This window comes from Echeneis naucrates, chromosome 23, assembly GCF_900963305.1.
Source record: "Echeneis naucrates chromosome 23, fEcheNa1.1, whole genome shotgun sequence".
Classification (NCBI taxonomy): domain Eukaryota; kingdom Metazoa; phylum Chordata; class Actinopteri; order Carangiformes; family Echeneidae; genus Echeneis; species Echeneis naucrates.
In genome coordinates, this window is record NC_042533.1 from 13,211,136 (window position 1) to 13,231,784 (window position 20,649).

At 42.0% G+C, this 20,649-nt stretch overlaps 3 protein-coding genes and 1 long non-coding RNA gene across 7 annotated transcripts; 1 reads left to right on the plus strand and 3 right to left on the minus strand.

The window, feature by feature from the left end:
• Positions 1 to 31: 31 nt before the first annotated feature.
• Positions 32 to 7,818, plus strand: osgep (O-sialoglycoprotein endopeptidase). Of its 3 annotated transcripts, none has more exons than XR_003840439.1 (13): positions 32 to 155; positions 1,642 to 1,761; positions 1,857 to 1,976; positions 2,611 to 2,786; positions 2,867 to 2,962; positions 3,066 to 3,115; positions 3,217 to 3,295; positions 3,413 to 3,478; positions 3,798 to 3,888; positions 4,907 to 4,982; positions 5,740 to 5,838; positions 6,037 to 7,042; positions 7,159 to 7,818. XR_003840439.1 is itself a non-coding variant. In XM_029495506.1 (12 exons), the coding sequence occupies exons 2-12, from the start codon at positions 1,647 to 1,649 to the stop codon at positions 6,074 to 6,076; spliced, it is 1,008 nt and encodes a 335-aa protein (XP_029351366.1). In that variant the 5' UTR covers positions 32 to 155; positions 1,642 to 1,646; the 3' UTR covers positions 6,077 to 7,818. The 3 variants fall into 3 exon arrangements, 1 of the variants encoding a protein (XP_029351366.1); XR_003840440.1 differs by having other exon boundaries at positions 7,164 to 7,818; XM_029495506.1 differs by having other exon boundaries at positions 6,037 to 7,818.
• Positions 7,714 to 11,411, minus strand: LOC115037044 (uncharacterized). Its single transcript, XM_029495507.1, has 4 exons — positions 11,280 to 11,411; positions 9,067 to 9,858; positions 8,941 to 8,973; positions 7,714 to 8,584 (listed from the first exon to the last, which is right to left on the minus strand). The coding sequence occupies exons 1-4, from the start codon at positions 11,293 to 11,295 to the stop codon at positions 8,535 to 8,537; spliced, it is 891 nt and encodes a 296-aa protein (XP_029351367.1). The 5' UTR covers positions 11,296 to 11,411; the 3' UTR covers positions 7,714 to 8,534.
• Positions 11,412 to 12,226: 815 nt separating this feature from the next.
• On the minus strand, positions 12,227 to 17,588 carry LOC115036854 (zinc finger protein 2 homolog). 2 transcript variants are annotated; one of them, XM_029495238.1, is made up of 7 exons: positions 17,364 to 17,588; positions 16,546 to 16,748; positions 16,328 to 16,420; positions 16,115 to 16,210; positions 15,891 to 16,001; positions 15,627 to 15,750; positions 12,227 to 14,901 (listed from the first exon to the last, which is right to left on the minus strand). In XM_029495238.1, the coding sequence occupies exons 1-7, from the start codon at positions 17,401 to 17,403 to the stop codon at positions 13,418 to 13,420; spliced, it is 2,151 nt and encodes a 716-aa protein (XP_029351098.1). In that variant the 5' UTR covers positions 17,404 to 17,588; the 3' UTR covers positions 12,227 to 13,417. The 2 variants fall into 2 exon arrangements, with proteins under 2 accessions (XP_029351098.1, XP_029351099.1); XM_029495239.1 differs by lacking the exon at positions 17,364 to 17,588 and adding an exon at positions 16,844 to 17,340.
• Positions 17,589 to 18,465: 877 nt separating this feature from the next.
• LOC115037022 (uncharacterized) lies at positions 18,466 to 20,576 on the minus strand. The gene is made up of 2 exons (XR_003840438.1): positions 20,378 to 20,576; positions 18,466 to 19,497 (listed from the first exon to the last, which is right to left on the minus strand). It is a non-coding gene; the product is annotated as an uncharacterized LOC115037022 (long non-coding RNA).
• Positions 20,577 to 20,649: the final 73 nt, after the last annotated feature.

The following is a 20,649-nucleotide window of genomic DNA, read 5'->3' on the forward strand; positions in this document are numbered from 1 at the left end:
TAGGCGAACTGGTTAGCCGCCAGTGTGGGTCCTCCGAGGTTCGAATGGAGGAGTTGAGTGGCAGAAGTTAGTTGAGACATTTAAACATTAGTTTTAAAGATTGAAAGGGGCCTGTTTGGATTAATGTGAAGCACCGGTGGATATTATCAAGCCAGGTAAGTGTATTTATTATTATTTACCACTCAACCCATCGGTAATACACGCTAGTCTCAAACAGAGAGGCGTTGTCGGTGTTAGCCTAGCAGCATCGCACCTGCACAGCTGGCTTTATTTTTAATGTTAAGCGTGTCTGTGTTGTCTCTAATGTGGCTGTATGTGAGTTGGTAACAAAGCATAGACCTGTGTGCCGTATTCCCGCTCCTTTTGAATTGAAATCGTACAGTTTCCAATTTAATAATCGCATCTTTATCACCATTATAATGCATAAATGCCCACTCACATAAAATCAAATGAAAGTTATACAAATAGAAAACGTGACAATAATTTACAATTATGCTTATTACTATAAAATTGTGTATAAGGTCAAATGTCGCAGTTACCTCAACTTTTGACTTTCAAAGTTGATAATGACTGGATATATTCAAACTTAAACATCAGACGTGATCATTTTGACGAAGTCAAAAGATTTTACTCCATATTTCCTCTTTTTGATTTGGCACCTTATCATGCCATCTTATTCTTCCTTTGTTTTTTTTGTCATTTTTACACCTGTTTAAAATCAGGGGATTTACAAGTCGATGGAGCTATGAATCAGTCTTTAGGTGTTTTTGTCTATAGTTCGTTATGGAGTAAGCGTCTAAATATACTCAATATCTAAATATGCCACTAAATATCTGACATGTCCAAGCTGAACTAACCTCCGTGACATTATCCAGGTTATTTTTAGCAGTCAGTATCCACTGCGTCCAGTGACCTCCCAGACATTCTTTCATCTTTTACTGCTTATCCATTTCTGGGTCCAGGGAGGTTCTGGAGCCAATCCCACCTGTCTATTGCAGCACCAACACAAAGAGACAGACAGAGACGAAGAACCACTGACAGTCACAGTCATACCTGGGGACAATTTAGAGTCTTAAATTAACCCAAAACCCAAAACCCAGAACCGAATGTGCAACCTTCTAGTTATGAGGCAACAGCAGTAACCACCAGCGTACTGCCCGCCTCCTTGACATACAATATATATTTAAAAGGTGGAATACATCTCTCTTTGAAGAGAACTTAAGCTCTTCAACAAGTGGTATCAAGTTATTTTGTCTTTTCAAACAATAAATGTAATGTAGATTTATATTCTATTGTGTTACTGTGCCTCCCATTATTACGTATTAGTTTCATTTTAACTGTCTTATGTACTTGATTCTGTTATTGCTGAAAAATGTCAATATTTCCTCTCATAGTATGTATATACATTTATGAGGTCCTCTGCTAAGTGGACCTGGAGTGCAGTCCAGGTATCAAACAATGATCTGTAAACCAAGTAATATAAAGTGGCATTATTCATACGGGCTAAATCCTGAATAACAGCTTGATAATCAGAAATCAGTTATTTTGGAAATATGACAAAGTGCTACTCTTTCAATAGGTCTTGGGTCTTCTACGTGAAGAGAGAAAATATTTGCGCTCATCGTATATTTTATTATTCAGGTCCAATGACTGTCGTGATCGGCTTTGAGGGCAGTGCCAATAAGATTGGCATAGGAATCATCAGGGATGGTGAAGTTCTTTCTAACCCCCGACGGACTTACATAACGCCTCCTGGTCAAGGCAAGTCTGACCTATGTTAAAACACTGAAAGTATCTTCATTTGATTTAATGTCAAAGTTTTACAAGGGTAAAAAAAATGTAATTTTACCCATCAGGCTTTATGCCAAGTGACACAGCTCGCCATCACCGTGCTGTCATACTGACTGTCCTGAAGGAGGCGCTGGACCAGGCCGGGCTGAAGCCTGCAGACATCGACTGTGTGGCGTACACCAAAGGTAACATAGCTCTAGTGTTTTCAAGCAAAGCAAGAATGAACTTGCCTGATTACCTTGAACTTTAACAAGTTTTACAAGTGTGAGCACCATAGATATTCCTAGTATTTGCCTGAAGACCCTACAGAGTCCTTGGGAGGAGGCACAGTTTGCCCTTTGACCTTTTAGGTCTGTAAAAGGCCTCAGGGTTGGAAAGACACGTATGTCCACAGTTTTGGAAACCTCATGGTCTTGACCAGAATGTAAGCCAACACTGTGTTAATCCTGTTTAAGCCCACAGGGTTGTGCAGTGCTTTTACAGACTGTGTAAGTTTATGATAATGTAGGAAAAGGCTGCTCAGGGTTGTTTTCCTCTTAGTCCAGTTTATGATTGTGTGTCATACTTCAGAGCTGTAAATGAAGTATGTATACTCACACATTTAACATTTGTTTTTAACATTTGTCACTGGGACAGTGAAGGTACTAGCTGCCAATGTTTTATGCTGTTTATGTGGAATCATTTTGACACTTCAGATGTTGACCCTTGACATGTCACAGTGGGTAAAACTGTAACGTGAAAGGCTGTTTGGTATTGTCTATCTAAGGAAAAAGACAGAATGACTTTGGAAAACACTTTATTGTTCTTCCTCTATGCCAGGTCCTGGTATGGGGGCGCCCTTGGTAACAGTGGCTCTGGTGGCTCGTACAGTTGCACAGCTTTGGGGGAAACCACTCCTCGGTGTCAATCACTGTATTGGACACATAGAAATGGGTCGACTCATCACCAAAGCCAACAACCCCACCGTACTTTATGTTAGTGGGGGAAATACACAGGTAGGTGACATTCACTGAGTTCCCAGTTATATTACTGGACACACATTTATTTATACTGTTCTCCGATTCTTCCTATTCAGGTTATTGCATACTCTGAGCGACGGTATAGGATATTTGGTGAGACCATCGACATTGCAGTTGGCAACTGTCTGGACAGGTTTGCCAGAGTTATAAAGGTTTGTGCCATTTTTGTCATCAATAAAGCAGCAGATTTGCCTTTTATTGTATTTGAGATGTTTGTGTGTTCATACTTCTGTCCCGATCTTTTTCTCCACTCAGATTTCCAATGACCCCAGTCCAGGTTACAACATAGAGCAGATGGCCAAGAAGTGAGTGATGGTTTAATTTTAAGATCATACATAGTCTGCTGGACAGCTCTCAGGCAGATGGGGGATTTATGGTGTGCTTAATTTCTGGATTTTCTTGTCAGAGGGAGCCAGTATGTGGAGTTACCATACACTGTGAAAGGAATGGACGTCTCATTTTCTGGGATCTTATCCTACATTGAGGCGAGTAGGGTGCTCTGTTGTGTAGATATACAGAAATCCTGAAACCAGCTCTAGTTTGATGTCAATTACATCATCATTCTTCTGCTTAATGATCACTCCATTTCTTTTCTTTCTTAGGAAGTGGCTCATAAGATGTTGAGCTCTGGTCAATGCACAGCAGAGGACCTGTGTTTCTCACTGCAGGTATGAAGAAGGAAATGCTCAGTCTGTTAACACTGTGCTGGGCCAGTGCCACGTGTTCTGCAAGTTATAAAAAGATGTAAGAGGCTCTGATTCTTGCTGCGACTCCAAACCTCAGAGCCTCATGACAGTCTTCAAAGAATGCAGTGATAAGATCTGGGGTGTCTGGAAGACTAAAAATCTGATACTATCCTGATAAGGCCTGCACTGATATTCCACTATCACAATATGTGCCGGTTCATTTTCTGCCAAGTGATCATGTTCTTTAGCTAATGGCTACTGCTGTAATCAGGACATCAAGCGAATCCTGTTCTCTCTGCAGGAGACACTTTTCACCATGCTGGTGGAAATCACAGAGAGGGCAATGGCTCACTGTGGCTCCCAGGAAGTCCTCATTGTTGGTGGTGTTGGCTGTAAGTACAGATCACAAAGAGAAGGTTAAAGGGAAAATCCACTCCAACAAATATAGTCCCTGTTTAAAACAAAAACATGCAGTCAGTGTTTGTGCCTCTGGGTGTGTCTGTTTTTATCTGGGTCAGTGATATTTCCTGTGGCTGCAGACAGGGCTTCAGGTGCACGTCTCAGTAACCATAAAAATCTCAGCAGCCAATTGTGAGTCAAACAGGGACAAGTGTACAATACAGGAGCTCAGGAGACTGTGTACAGTGTGGTATTGTATGGTAATTGCGTGCTTGTGAAATGGACTGGAGTCACAGTGTGAGTGTCAGGGTTGCTCTTTGCCTTTAACGGAACAGGCCTTTCTATTTTCTCTCTGTGCGCCATCCCTCGGAAAAGTGACTTCTGACAACACAAATGGTGTCATTCCTTCTACTAAGCAAACTGCAGATGTGTTATCAGATTCACAGCACACACAATTCTTCCTGTTTTTTTACCGAAAAAGAGACAGATTTTTATTCTTTTACTTTTGCTGTGGAAGCAAAAGTGAAATTACCAGATCTATTTTTGTTTGTGGATTTTGCCATATTTACCTTTTCTTTAAAAAATAATATTAATGTAATGTTACATTTAAACATTGAATCAAGTCTATCTGTGTTCTAAATTAAATCAAGCTTTTATTTTGTGGATTCTGCCATCCGGCAATATAATTATGTATAAATATTCAGTTTTGCCAACATTTAGATTTACCAAAACATAAACTTCAAAATGGTCAGTAAGATAATTTCAACTCTTTGATCTCACTGCTTCGTGTTTTAGGAAACATCCATGCACCCTTTGCTCCCTCTGATAATGATATGTACACAATGTAATGTAATTTTTAACTGTTTGTAAATGTTATTACTGTCTGAGTGTCTAGCCACATGTGAATGTGCCCTGCCACACAGACACAGGGGACTGTTTAAACTTCACACTGATTTCACCAGAAGGTCTGGTGTGTGTTTACATTGTAGTCTTCTCTGGTTTCCTGTGCAGGTAACCTGCGTCTGCAGGAGATGATGGGGGTAATGTGTCAGGAGCGAGGAGCCAAGCTGTTTGCCACAGATGAACGGTAAAGAAGTCCACCCACACATAAATGCCAAATTACAGTGGTTTGTTTCAGATCCGCCCAGACTGGAAAGGCTGCTGGGACATTTGAATTACTCTCATACAATCAGCATAAAGCATAGGTGTCAGTAGAGTCCGGTCCTGAGGCTTTTCATGGCCAGCTGTGGAAACAGTGGATTAGCAACACGCCCAACAACAGCTCTGAGCTGGACAATCTGCTGCCAACTGGAAGATATAATCATACTGTGTCTTGTGTCTTGATATTATTTATATCAGTCAGGGATACAAACCACTGCTGAAGCTACTTTAAATGCATTTCAAGTTTGATTTTCTTTTGTTATATGCATTCGTTTCATATTTTATCACTGAACATCGACTGTTATTGTAGACAAACTTAGGTCACTGACAGTGAACTACAAGTACAAACACATTTGAAGTCTGCATGACTGAACAATCAAAACAATGTTCAGAAACATCTAAACAGACAGTGGTTACACAGCAGAAGCAGTTTCCACCTGTCACTACATGTTGATTGCCAGTGCTTTTAAAACAGCTGAACTCTTTTCAAATGCCTCGCTGAATAGTGAGCAGTAATGTAAAGTGTGTATGATGTGTAGTAAATGGGAAAGATTTGTGTGTTTCCTGTTAGAAATACAATCACTGAGGGAAGTAAACAACCCAGTGATGAATTCCTGAAATAGACTGAGAGTCCAGTCTGCCAGGTCCAGTCCAGATAACACACCCATCTCTTTATGCCACAGGTTCTGCATAGACAATGGAGCAATGATTGCTCAGGCCGGCTGGGAGATGTTTCGGTCCGGTAAAGTGACAGAACTGGAAGACTCGTGGATCACTCAGAGGTAGAGTTCACTGTGCCATTTTACTTTGTCTATCAGGTGTGGTTTCCTGTTATCTATTGGTCAATTGATGGAGCTTGAGCTATAGGTACAGATTTACGATAATCAGAGAGCAGAATATTTCAGTCTTTACTCATCCAAATAAGAAATCCTGGAAATGCCCACTTCATTGTGTTGATTTCCATGTTTGTCCGGTTGCAGATATAGAACAGATGAAGTGGAGGTGACGTGGAGGGACTGACTGGACATTTTGGTGCTACATATGTTGTTGTAGCAGATCTGTTATGACAGGCGGGCTGTATAGTCAGTCTCTACAGGGACTCTTCAAAAACAAGACATCAAAGAGTTCATGCTTCACATGAAGCATTTAGCTTTGAAGATCTCCTGGGAGGTTTGTAGATACTGGTTAAGTCTGGTGATATTCTGTATTTGTCTAATTGTCATGAAATGCCATTATTAAAGAAACAAACTTAACATAGAGCTGCTCCTGCTAACATGCTATGTGTATCCAAACTATCAGACAGTCCTGCTGCGGCATTTCCTCCAGTTTGAGTAACATTTGTTGAACGTTTCAGTTCCCAGCTGTTACCGGACCTTTTGAGAAAAGAAGTCATTATGACTAGGGACCTGTTTGCAAAGATTTATCATCAGTAGGAAGGAATGGGCTCGAGGCCAGGCCAAAATCCTGTTTACAGTTTTTCACAAGTGCTAAAACCAAACCTTAAACACTGTTTAGGTACTTAGACTGAATTTGCAAAACTCATCTGCTCTTATGCTGAACCTTAAACACACACTCAGTCAGAAAACACATCTCACACCATGATACACTTGTGTTGCAAAATTGTAAACAATGGCAACAATGGCAAAATGTGAACACAACTCCAACACAGCTGTCATCGTTTACACACAACAGCTCAAAATTTAATACACGTTTCTAATGATGTGATCAGCTGAATTGGGCAGGATAAAAGTTCAAAGTGCCCAGGTGGCACATGTGCATCCATCTACAATGGATGGAAACGTACAGAGGCAGAGTTCGTCTGAGTGGTGGTGGACATAGAAGAGGCAAAAGAAGACCAAGAACAATTATTCCTGATGAAATTCAGGCGACTATTGTACACCATGTCTTTGTTCATGGGATGACAAAGAGTCCAACCCAATTTGAGGAGATTGTCTGGCCACGATCACCAGGACATTCAGTGAACAGGTAATTGTTTCCTGTTGTACAACATTTGACATGCAGCACACTACAAGTACAGTAATGTTCATTACAATACAGTTTTTATTGGCTGTACATGTATAAGTGCACTTTCTCGTTTGTAGAATAGAAAGACAACCAAAGGAGAGTGGGAGGACTGCTTTTCTACCAACAACAAGAAGCACTCATTGTTGGCACGGTCCTTCAAAATGATGCCATCCAACTCTGAGATCAAGCAGTGATTGAAGACAATGTCAACTTTGATGGAATCATCAGTGTGTCTGTCAACTATTGTCCATGTCCTCCCACGCATGACTTATCACAAAAGAGCTGTACAGCGTGCCCTTTGAGCGCAACTCTGAAAGATTCAAAGATCTAAGATATCAGTATGTAAGTAAGTGAAACCAACAAACTTTCAGCATCTATGCTCATAGGTCAGCTGTTAGGGTAGGCTTGGAGTTGCAGTTGCTAATTTTACAGTACTGTAAATTGTATTGCGTACACTTTCAGAAGTCTGTATTGCTTACAGTACTAAACTACATTTTTATATAAAGGTCACATGAAGCAGGGTTCAATCTGGCTAATAGAGGGAGAGGCTGGAGCTTTTTGTTCAGTTTCATGGACAGTTTGGCGGCAGTATGTCTGAACATATTGACTAAAAAGAACTTAAATGGAACTTATCAAGTTTAATAATTTTTATTGAGCAATACTGTTGATTTACATTTCTCCTTTTCCAGTGTAAATTTTTTTTATTCAATAAATTCTTTCAAAAAAAAAAAAAAAAATCAATAAACTGGACACAGTGAGATCCCTTATGGATTCATGAATAACACATTCAGATGATTAGGGAACCAAATAAAAACAAAAATGAACACAGCATTAAGATGGGGTAAAGGGCAAACTCTACTGTGCCTTTGACTATACCCTTACGTAAACTTAACACACAGATACAGAAGTCCTGCAAACATGAACCATAAAACTCACAGGTAAAAGACCTGTTCAATGGAGGGGTGGTGGGGGAAGGGAAAAGGGAAAAAAAAAAAAAAAAAAAATCACTCTGGTGAGGGCTTCTCGCACACAAGGATTGGTCACAACAGATTCTTAACAAAGTGCTTGATTGACCACTCGCTTTACAGAGGAAAAAGAAAATATTGCTAAAACTACAGCTTTCAAAAAAGGGGGAAAATTAAGTTACAGTTCCTCAGATTGTTTTTTTTTTTTAAAAGACCAGCTCTACACATACAAGCTAAAGGTTATGAGAGGTGATGACAACATGTTTGATTAATTAAGGCAGGCTCTCTGTAAGGCGTTAAAAAAAGTCCATTGCTGTAAGATCTCAGAGGAGTTAGTCCAAAGTGTCTCAGTGTGGCTTTGCGTGAAGACATCATCCTGAGTGCAGTGTGTGAACGGGACTCAAAAAGTTGTCCATCTTTACGTGTTTTAATGTGCATGTAGGCGTGTGTTGTATGTACTTATATAGAACTTTTGGTTTCTCACACTGCTAGGCTGGGTGCTCCTGGGTGTCCGTATACCAGACAATCCTTTTTGGATCTGGAAAACAAACAGAACAAAATGTCAAGCAAGGAAACTAACAAAAGCAAACTTTAAAATGTCAAAGATGGTGTATTGGTTTGATAAATCAAAGAGACTTTGGCCACATTGGCTATTCACAGAGAGCTGGTAATTACACAATCTGTCTGTTTGCTCTGACCCACACAGGATTGATCAGATGAAATTCAATCAAACTCAGCACTGGCTGCAATAACTGAACAGGACAAATACAAGATTTAGTTTTCTCATTTTTTTGAGGACCTATAGAATTTATGTGAAATCACTATACAACTGAAAGCTATTACTACAAAACGCTCATAGCAACTAAAGCTGGAGAAGCCAACAGATCAACTTACCCTTTTTCTGTCTGTTACAGGTAGAATTCCACTCTATGGGGGGAAAAAATAAAATATATAGTCATCATTAGAGGTAAAAAAAAAACAAAACAGAAGTGTGCCTTATAAACTGCTTGTTGTGCTCACCTCTATTGTGATAGTTAAAAGCCTCCACTAGATGGCGACAGCTGAGCAGCAGTTTCCCGTTGCCCTCGTCCACCTCTGGGCGTGTGTTTGGGGTGACAGAGGTAGTGACTGGTGTTTCTTCAGGAACCTGGACTGTGAGAACTGTGTCGACCTGTAGGTCTTCTGTCTGTTTAGCGTCTATAGGCTGAGGTGGGAGGGCATTTGCAGCAGGGCGTGGGCTGGAACCCTCTGTGATTGGCCTCACTTCACTGATGAAACTGAGGCCCCACTGGTTCTGTAGCAGCACGCCGATGGCGGGGCGGTCCTCCTCCAGCGCTCCACCTGCTGCCCCCGCTTTCACCTTGGAAGCGTAGCTTACAGCAGGCTGCAGCTTGGCAGGGCTGTCCTGCACTGGGAAGGCAGGCGGGGGCTTGAGCAGTGACAGACTGTCCTCCACCCACCTCTCCTTTTGGTTTGCTTTTTGTGGACGCTCAGTTGCTCGACTGACCCCCTTGTGGCTTTCCCTACGGAGGCTGCGACCTTTGTGTTGCTGACCCTTGCGCTCTTTTTCCCTGCGGAAGCTGAAGCTGTGTGTTAGACCTGGTCCAGTCAGGTCACTCTCCGGGGAAAGCTGATGATGTTGCTGGTCACCTCCAGAGATGCAGCCTCCACCTCCACCGCCACCACAGTTTCCCGAGCCAGGGGACAGGCGACGATTACGAATATGAGGCTCTGAGTTAGTGGCTGAAACGAGGACTGCTGGGTCACACAACGTATCGGACTCACACACAGTGTTGTTGGCTTCCCATGTACCTGGAACAGAGGCATTCACATGTTTGTCTGCTATGGTCCCAGGCTTTACATATATACATATATCTGACTATTGTTGGAAAATAAGGTGGTTAAGATAAACATTCTGACAAAGCCTAATTTTTCTAAAACCCATTTGACGAGATTCTCACTGACAATTTCACTCACTGCAGATCCTTCACTTAACATTGGTTCATAAAGGATCTTGGATCTGCTTCATATTCTTATATGAATAAGAATCAAGAATGACACATTGTCATATGACTTCACTGTTCCAGCTGAGTTCAGGCAGAATGACAGTTCCCTGTTAACTGACAATGTTCTGCCTAAGTGATGAAGTAAGTAATGAAAAAATTTAACCAGCTGGAATGAAACAGCTCAATCTGTTTTTGCTGACAGAATGGGAATGACACATTACAAGGCCCAAAACTGTTCCAGTGTTGTGTGGCTCGAAAAATGTGTTATACAATTCAACATAATATTTATCACCATCAATTTTAGCGACAAGAGTCATACACTACGCTAAAAACAAGCGACAACTCCAACTTTTTAACTGTGTCATTTCTCTCTGGTCACTGGGAGTGTCACAAAACAAGAAACATGGAGGCGAAACCCCAGCCTCTCCCAACAACCAAACATCGACGTTTCTCACGGTTAGCTAACATTTTACAGGGCGGATTACCGCCTGATTTTATTTTTATTTTTTTTTATATCCTGAATGACTAATCTAGTTTCTGGTTACATGCACATTTTCAGTCACATGATTACTCTTCAATCAAACGTGATATCGAAGTATTTAGGGGACGGTAGCTTCATCGGGCTGTAGGGTATAACGCAGATATGGGGCAACACTGACCCGATCGTGGAGTACACCCGGCCTGAGCAGCGTGCCCGCTCCTCAGCGCCACATTTCAGGGACCCGTGTGAGGCAGTTCAACAGCGGGCCAACCCGTGCCGTTCAAATAGAAATTTCGAGAAATCCGCTGTCTGTGTAGATTTACGGGTTTGTGAGTATCCCGTTTTCTTCATTATCTTTCTGGTTATGTGAGATCTGCTTCGTGGCTGCGGCGCTGGCAGCCACCGCCGGTGTTAGCAAACTTTAATTAGCAGAGTCATTGGGCGGCGAATTAAACTCGACCATTTTATTCCTACGGCGCTCTGTCGAGATTGACGCGGTCCGACTACGTCTCAGCGATAATAGTTGCCATTGAGGGGAAGGCTTCATTTGAACTCATCCATGACTTTAAAGCTAGCTAGCTCGTTAGCCGAAGTCAAAGTTTCGTAACCCCCCATTCAAAAGCACCGAGCAGGCTGCTATCGATGCGCTAGCAACGCTGCTAACACCACGGAAAAATAACAAAAATAACACGGCCGGAAGTAGACAGTTTTGAATCAATTGTGTCAAAAAAGTTATACAGGCTTACCTGTTTTGATATGCATGTCTTTCTGTCGAACGTGTCGGAGGAGATAAACCGTTCAGTAACTTTTGTTTACAGCGTTTAGATAACGACAACTCGCTGGATGAGACTTGTGTGGCCACCCGGAAGCGACACGACAATGTGGGTGGGACAGGAAGTCCCTGCAGATAAGCGGTCCGGCGGGAAACTTGGAGGAAATTTAGATATTTATGCGCGCATGTTAAAATGATTACCCATGTGAAAACCACGTGGTAGCAGTTATGTAAGTAAACGATAGAGAGCCTTTATTTGAGGAAAACGTGTCTTTAAAAACACGTGTCAGTTTCCTAGTTACTATACTTAAAATGTAAAAGGCAGTGAAGTCAGACTTCATTCATCATTACAGGTGATATGAAGCACAATTAAGGTTGCCTTTGAGGTGGGCATGTATTTATAGAGACGGGAATATTGAAAAAAATAGATCAACCTGGGAAAGCTCGCATGTGCTCTGGGCTAAATAATAAGCATCTGCATTTGAGAAAAGAAAGAAAGGAAAAAATGTGATGTTTGTTTTTTTGGGAGAGCACAGTTCATAGTGCACTGGACCTAAAGGCAGAATGAAAAATATCACATTCACGATGATCAGAGGTGAAGTCAGTTAACGCCAAAGCAATATTTAGTGTATGAGTACGAGCCTTTATATGTAAAGAAAATGTATGTCTTCAGTTCAATTTAAACATCTGTCATATTTTACAACCACGTCAGCAACAAATTCAAAAAACTCTCAAAATGTCTAAAAGCCCAAACTCACTTGAGATGTTGGAAGATGATTAACAGATTAGAAACTATAGAACAAAACACTTTTAATCAGTGGCAATGCTAAAGTGATGGGACAGTTCACAACTCATTTACACATGAAATGTGTGGCAAGGGAGGCAGACATTATCTTATTCAAATGTGATCAAAGTCAAAATTATTGGCAACTATGTGTTTAAGATTTAAATTGTGCTTTACGATTTGATCAATAATTGTGTTTTTCCCTGAGCTTACCTGCGGCTTATCATTGGCCCAAAACCATCTTTAAAAAATATCTTCCTGTTGTCAGTTGGTGTCATTAAGAATCAGTAAAATCTAGCTTGTCATGGACATAGACCAACAATGTCCTCTAAGGGCTTGAGTGGATCACAGGCATCCTTCTCTTGAATGTAACATGAGACAAACATCAGTCACCAAAGATCCAAAACGACTTTTAATTAATAATATGGATTTAATTAAAACTTAAGTATATGAGCTATGAATAGTCACAAAAAAAATCAAGTCATGCAAGAACTCACCTTGGAGATCTGAGTAGTCCTCGTTAGCCCTGTCTTTAAGGAGCCTGTGCTTCTCTTTACCACCTCTCCTTCTGTTTCTGATCACTTGTATTTTGTTTCTAAACCGCACTCTCCCTCGCTCTGCAGGACTTCACTTGCCACCTCATCACCGCAATTAAGCTTTGTTTTTTTTTTTGCTTCCTCTGAACAACTTGTCCTGTTATCTGATCCTGTTTCTCTCTGTACCTCTGTCTCTTCTTTGCCTCACTCATTGACTTTTGTCAGTTTTATGACTCTTCAAACTCTCCTTTACCATGCTCATCCTTCACATTCTCCTCCTCTCAGTGTTTTCCCTACAATTTAAAATATCTAACCTAACCCTTTGCAAAACTAGGTCCAATTAATTCTGAGGTGAGGATCTGCTAAAGAACCCTTAACAGCAATGATAATATCTCAAAAACTGAAGAATAACTGGATAATTTCATATTCCCAGCACCCAAGAATACATAGTTAGTCGCTTTTGGTGGACCTACCTGAAAGAAGAATCTCCTTTTTGTCGTCAACATTTTCCCCCAGGCATCTGCATGCAAGAGAGGATGTCTAACTCTCTTCCTCTGGAGGCTGAACATCAAAGCTGCTTTGGACAAAGACATCATCATTTTATATTTTTGTTTTTAACTGATAATTGTCATCAAGCACCAACTAAATAAAAATTCACAAAACCAGACATAAACACTGACACTGTTATGCATTAATATTATGGGAAATAAATTAAACAATTCAACTGATGAACACATTTATTTTTTAATGATCCCAACATCATGTTGAAATAAATCAATTAGCTACTTAAGGTCAAAGATGAAATGATTCCACAACTATGCCCTTCTCCACGTGTGTTCGCAAGTGTCTCTTCAGCCTCGTGGATGTAGAGAAGCTCTTCTTACAGAAAAGACAACTGTGTGGCTTCTCCCCGGTGTGTGTTCGAATGTGCATGTTGAGGTCAGAGGAGCATCTGAATCTTCTCTCGCAGTACGAGCAGGGATAAGGCCTTTCACCAGTGTGGATCCGCTTGTGGAGGAGCAGCTCACCAGAAGTGAGAAAGGTCTTCCCGCACTGAGAGCACTGGTGGGGTCGTTCTCCTGTGTGAGTCAGGTTATGCCGGATGAGTGAGGTTGACTTGGCGAACTTCTTCCCACAGCGTGTGCATGCAAACTGACGTTCCCCTGTGTGTGTGTTGAGGTGTTCGCTCTGAGCACGCTTGGTTTTGAAGCTCTTCGGGCATTGTGAGCAGCTGAATGGCCTGAAGTTGCTGTGGCTTCGCTGGTGTCTGCCCAGCTCTCCTTGTGTAAGGAATGTCTTCTCACAGGCAGTGCAGGGGTATGGCCTCTCACCCGTGTGGGTCCTCTCGTGGCGTGTGAGGCTGGCCAGCTGGGTGAAGCTCTTCTCGCAGTGGGAGCACTGGAAAGGTCGTTGGCCATTGTGAGTCAATAGATGCCTGTTAAGTATCTGGAGCTGTGTGAAGCTCTTTCCACACTGCAAACAGGGGAATGGACGCTCCCTGGTATGTATCTGCTGATGCTTGTTGAGAAGCCATACATGTGTGAATCTTTTCCCACACTCACAGGAAAATGGTCGCTCACCAGTGTGTTTCATCTGGTGTCTCTTGAGGTCTGATGCTCGGCTGTAGATCTTCTCACATTGGGAGCATTTGTACTGACGTCTGACCATGTGCCCTTGTCTGTGTCTCAGCCGCTCCAGGATGCTACTAAAGCTCTCGCCACATTTCTGGCATTTGTACTGACCACCGCTTTTCTCTGGGGGCTCCTCCCCTACGCTAACCTCTGTTGTTGAGTCTAAGAGAGGGTTGCATGTCTGGCCGCAGGCGGTTCGCTCAAAGTGCAGTTTGAGTAGGCCCATCTGTGTGAACCGTTTTCCACACTGAGAGCAGAGGAAGGGTCGTTCTCCAGTGTGAATACGCTGATGTCTGGTCAGATCCCAGGAGTTCTTGAAGCCCTTCTTACATTGTTCACAGGTGTATGGGCGCTCACCTGTGTGGGTCCGCTGGTGTCGGGTCAGGTCGGAGGCACGAGTAAAACTTTTGCCACATTCATGGCACATGTGAGGGTCAGGCCTGTCGTGGATGGGGAAAGGCTTTGGGAACTGGGGTAACTGGACCTTCTTCTTGGGAGCCTCAGCTATCTCTGCCGCCTTCTTAACTTTGCTGTAGTGTTCTGGATGACTATGTTCAATGTGCTGCAGCAGGTACGACTCCTGCATGTGGAAGAATGGACATTCGGAGCAAGTAAAGACCTGGGTGGACATCTCCACAATGGTGCCTATGCAAAATGAAAAGAATAATTAGAGAGCGATTTTTTGTTTAAAACAAATACAGGCAAATATATATCCTGTGGTGTCTACATAGCCATTTTAAGACAGTTTCATGCACAATGCAGAATTCAGATACCCAAATGAGGCTTCACACCTATTCTGACAACAAAGAGTTTTTTAATATGAGAATGTGCTTTCACATTCCTCACTTTAAGCTCTACATCCACGTAAAATACCTGAGCAACAGGAAAGCAACTAAATGTCTACAGTCATGCTTATGTCTGTAATAATAAAACTTTGGTCTGCAGTTGCTCTGTAGAAGTGTCACTTCACCTGGTAAGACTTTGCAAATATCAGACATATTGGATAGAGCCAGACTATGTTTTAATTTTAAGATCAAATCAATCTCTGTCCAGATGAGAATTTAAGACCATTAGAAAATCTATCCATAGTAACACACCTGAAACCACACACAAACATTTCTACTCCAACTAATTGTCTACTCTCAGGTTTGGCATTAGATACAGAAAATACTTTGAATGAGAAGCAGCAAAGACAGTGGTAGCATTGGAATGGAGAATCTTACAGAACAACAGCTGCTACTAAAGACAACAAGGCCAGTTGCAAAACTTGTGACACATTGTGATCTGGTACAAATAAAGGCTTTGACTGTTATTTTGCTCACAGGCGGTTGATTCTGTCGCTTTAACTTTTTAACATGCATTTATTTTACCTTGTGTCCCGAGGTGTTCAAGGCATTTGTGGTGATGCAAGAGAGACTTCAGGTCCTCAGGGCTGGAGAGGACCTGCAGGCAGTCCTTCAGCACAGAGGGGGCGGATGCCAGCCATGAAACTGTCTGCTCACAGAGCAAGGATGTTAAGCTAACTCCAGGCCACAGTGTTTCATGGGTCATTAATCAGAAAATAATGTTGACTTGTATATGACTGCTCACTGTACATGTATTTGTGTACAGTGGGGAGTCATTTCATGTCCTACCTGACCAAGGTCTGGCACAGGTAGAAGCTTTTCCAGTTTGGACAGAAACTCCCACACCAAGAGCTGCATATCTGTGTCATAGCTGAGACCATATTCTGTTGGAAAAACCTCCTGTAAAGGACAAAACTCCAACTGTGGGTTCATATCATTAAAGAAAACAGTTCATCACATGATAAAGAATGTCTCTGGGGGTGCCAGTTGGGCTCCACGTGAAGGTGTCTTGCCTGGTAAAAATGCTCTCTCTCTGCTGGGTCTTTCAAAAGAGTTTGGATGAGCTCCACAAAAATAGCCTCCTCTGCATCCACCTCTGCATCTCCACTCTGAAATACACAGTTGTTATTACTGAGACCATCGGCAAACAATGTCAGCAAACTTCCTGTGTAAGTAACAACACTTACATGTTGTCAGCTGGAGTAGTAATAACCACTCTCACTTACCCCTGTGTACCCTGGGGGGCGAATCCGTTCTAGGTGAGGCTGTATACACAGAATGTTAGCAGTTTCCTCGTTTCTGCACAGTTCGAGAATAATCTGAGATAAATGGTGTTGAGAGAAAACAAAAGTCACCTGTTAGCAAGACTACGTGAACTATATATCAACAAAGTACTACAGGGACATTCCTGTCACTTCACTTCCACTGAAATCCACTGACTCACTCTGGATCTCAGTCGAAGAAGCAGCTTGCCTCGTTGCGTTGAGCTGAGCAGGTCTGGAACAGTGGCCGTCACCAGTGACACGAACTCATCCAGCTTTTCATAATCAAGAACGTCTCTACGCTGAGCTGCCTGCCACATGGCTGCAGAGAGCAGCCGCAGAGGGGGGATCAGCAGCCTCAGGGATGACAGTGGCAGGAACACATCTGTACAAACACACACAGAGAGGTGAGCGTCCTCCAGTGGCGAACCATGGATACGTGTCTCTTTCCTTGCTCGATGGCCTTCTGGTAGAATTTACCTCTCATGTGTGCAGGTTCCCAGCTGCTTTTCAAATCTGTCAGGTTGTGGAACCCGTAAACTGTTTTTGGAAACTAGAGCAGCTACAACCAACAAACTAATAACAGCCATCATCTACGGCTTACAAACTGTACAGGATAGACAGCAGCTCAGTTTGTGCTTAGCCTCTCTTTTGAGTCTTTATCTCCTCAGACAAAGTGTCACAGCTCTCAGACACCATGAGCTAATAAAAAAAACACAGCTTCAGTTACTGAGCTAATTTAGCATAGCACTCTTGTAGCGGTACATGTAGTAAAAGCAGTCTGTTTTACCTCTTGTCCGAATCACGAATAAAGTTCAACCTCATTCAGTCAAAATGTTGCTGAAATGCATTTAACTCACTCCTAATCGCATCTTTAGTTGCGTTTACTTTGGCTAATTTAGCCATACACATTGGGGCTAACTAAGGCTAACAGCAGAGCTAACGACACTACGCAAAAACAGCCCTTTCATTGTTAGTTTCGACAATTCATGAAACGGACCTGTGTTTTCCATTTGATGGGAAGTGACAGTATTTTCCATCTTCAAAACACATGAATACAGAGTGTCTTCATAAACCAATAACCTACACTAAGGTACACTCTGTTTGTTGGTATCCGGTTCCAAAGCGGAAACGTGTCGCTTGTTTCAAAATAAAAATGCCTGTTTGTGCCAATGGACACACACACACAGAAAGATCATTTCATTTCATTTACCCCGACGCCAGAAACTATGAAACTACGGGCTGAGTTTCACTTGGTAATGTTGGCACACAGCAAACCTGTAGGACAACCATGTGATAGTGGTCACCTGAACAGTCAGCTGACTGGCGGTGTGTGAGCTGCTGCCTCACACTCAAAGAAAGTGCCTGAGATAATTCACTGAGCAGGAGAGTCTGTTCTGCTTCTCTCTTTCTCTCACACACACAAGATGACAACTTCACTTTTCTCATTTCAGTTAACACGTAACTATCTGAGCAAATGATCAATTATACGCTTGGATGAAAACACAAACGGAAGCAAAAACACTTTATACAATTAAAAAGTGGACACTAAACTGTTGGCAAAAGAAAATCTCTAAGAGCAGGAACATGGCTCTACTGCACACTAGAACAGAGCAACTGAGTTCTTTACGTTACATGGAAAAATGTACCAAATGGAAACAGATGATTTATGCTGCTAAAGAAACAGTCCAATTAGATCAATAGAAGGGGATTTATACTTAACGATTTCAGTTTTCAGGGTGCAGTGGTCAGCACTGTCAGATCCTGCTGGTAATCCAGTCTTTCACAACCCTCTGGAGCTGGTTGAGGAGCAAAAGTAGACCCTGAGAATTCGTTCTCTCTCCCTAAAAATGATAAATGAAGTTGATCGACCAGCAATACAGAAGAGGGAAAATCCTCCAGATTAGGACAGCTATTCCCAGTTTCGGAGACAAAGTGGTGAACCCAGTACTGGTGAGCACACCCCACAGTATATTTGAAGAAGCAAAGTTGAAATTACAGGATAAGACTTGATCACACACACAAAAAGGCACAAATGATAAACACTACAATCACTATGCTTTGGCAGAAATCTGTACAGAACACTACAACCAATACCTCCATTCAGCAGGTAGATAAAACACTTTATTCGAAGTCAGCATTTTAATATGCTTCAATCACGTTCCAGATCAACACATTGGTCTTTAAAGTGCATAAGTATAACCTTGTTCCTCTGGTGTCTCACTGGAGTAACAAATGGTTTATGACAGAACACACATAGTATGTGAGATTGGTCCTCTCTTTCCAGGACTTAAAACACGGACACTTGACTGAACTACTTAAAATAAAATGTGATACAATGGCCTCATGTTCCTATTGACTCTGTTAACAACCACTGTAGGAGCAGACTGTGGGGTGATGGGTGTTAAGTGGTTTCACTTGATGCTGTGGCTTATTTAGTCTTGCAACCTTTGTTAGTTCATCAGGTGTGTTTTCGTGGGGAAGGAGGAAACACACCTGATGAACAGCCAGTATATGCTAATCTGCACCATGCTGTAAGATGTAAGTTTGATAATATTAACACAAAATATTACAAGTATCACAAAGACCGGTGAAGTGGACTTTCACTTATCAGGTACCTGGCATCTGGAAAAGCAGCTGCGTCAAGTAGGTTTCCAGTCGATATACACCTCAGTGGTTTAAAGCGTTGGCTTAGCCTCTACAACCACCTCATCAAAAATAGGCCTGCTCTACTGTTAACATTTATAGTGATGGTAACACTTATAATAGCACTTTAGTGATAATGCAAATACATTTTCAGTCCCAATGATGCCATCACAACTTTTCAATGATACAAATATAAATATATATAATTTTCCCCTCGCAACAACCCAAATCCATCCATGAAGAAAGGCGGTCTTCAATGTCTGGCTGCCAGGCAGAGCGGGGAAGAGTATTTGTGTTTTGTATTTCTGAAAATAAAGCTGGATCCCGCGTAGATAAAACTTGTAGTTCCTTGTTCAAAGCTTGAGATGTTATTTCAAACAATACAGCGACATTTCAGTCAAAGCTTGGTTAGCATTCCCGACAGCAGGAGGAGGGGGTCGGACTCCATGTCCTCAGGCTCCAGAAGCTCCAGAGGACAGAGGACAAACCTGTTAAAAAAAAAAAAAAAAGTCACATGGAATAAAAATGTTAAACTGTATGAACAACAGAAAAAAAAACCCAAACAAACAAGTAGCAGGAATGGTAAGAAAAAATCCAAAGGTATGGTTGACACTGAGTTACGACATGCCTACAAATGTTGTGTAACAACAGTATGTTGTTGTGCAGCTTGTCACTGAGACTCAAAATTCCCCATCAACAGGAGTTTATGAAGAAATCTGACAAAGAACTGCAAAGATTAGTTGACCAATAAATTAGTGGACAAACATAATTCAGTGACAAAAGGTTGTTCATTTAGAAGCTAAAGAAGCTGGTATATTTTCTCGTGTACCTAAGGAAACTGTACAAAAAGAAGATACATTATTTTAATTTGTAATTAATATGAATTACATTTATATAATAGTGGAGATTCATGTATAATCAATTTGGCAAAATACAGTCAATACACAAGATGTTATCGAGATCTCTTCATACTGAGCCTGAAAGTACACAACATGTCCAGTTTGACTGCTATTGGTTTTACAGCAAGCAGTCCCCATCCAAAAAACCCTAAGTATTGTGCGTGTGCCACATGAAAACCTATTGATATCCGCACATACAGCGTGCTTGTGTAGCGCCTCTGGGATATGTAGTTTTTAGATTCATGTACAGTATAACCGAGGGCCGGTGGGTGTATACCTAACGGACTTAAGCTGGATGACTTTAGAAAGTTCACCTGAAAGTCAACTCTACATGTGACACCTCTCCCCTAAAAAAAAGAACAATCCAAGAGCGTCGCCATTTTTTAAATGCCATTTAACGGTGCTAACAGGAGCAGTTGGATAGTTTCTAAACTTCCGTAGCTGCCCGCTGCTAACCGTGCTAACTCACCAGTTAGGGGACCAAGAAGTATATGACGAGGAACAAGGCGACGTCAAAGAGCACGAATATCAAGAAGTCAAACCAGTACGGGTGTTGCGGTAAGGACAGCGGGGCTCCTTTGGACGGACACATTCTCCGCTCTCCCTCTGACTCCGCCATGCCACCCGCGCTACGTCCCATCTTCACGGCGGCTGCGGCCGCGAGCTTCCCGGAAGAGAACGTGCGACCTATGATGTAGTTTGCCCCCCAATAAATAAATAAATAAATATCGTTAACCCTAA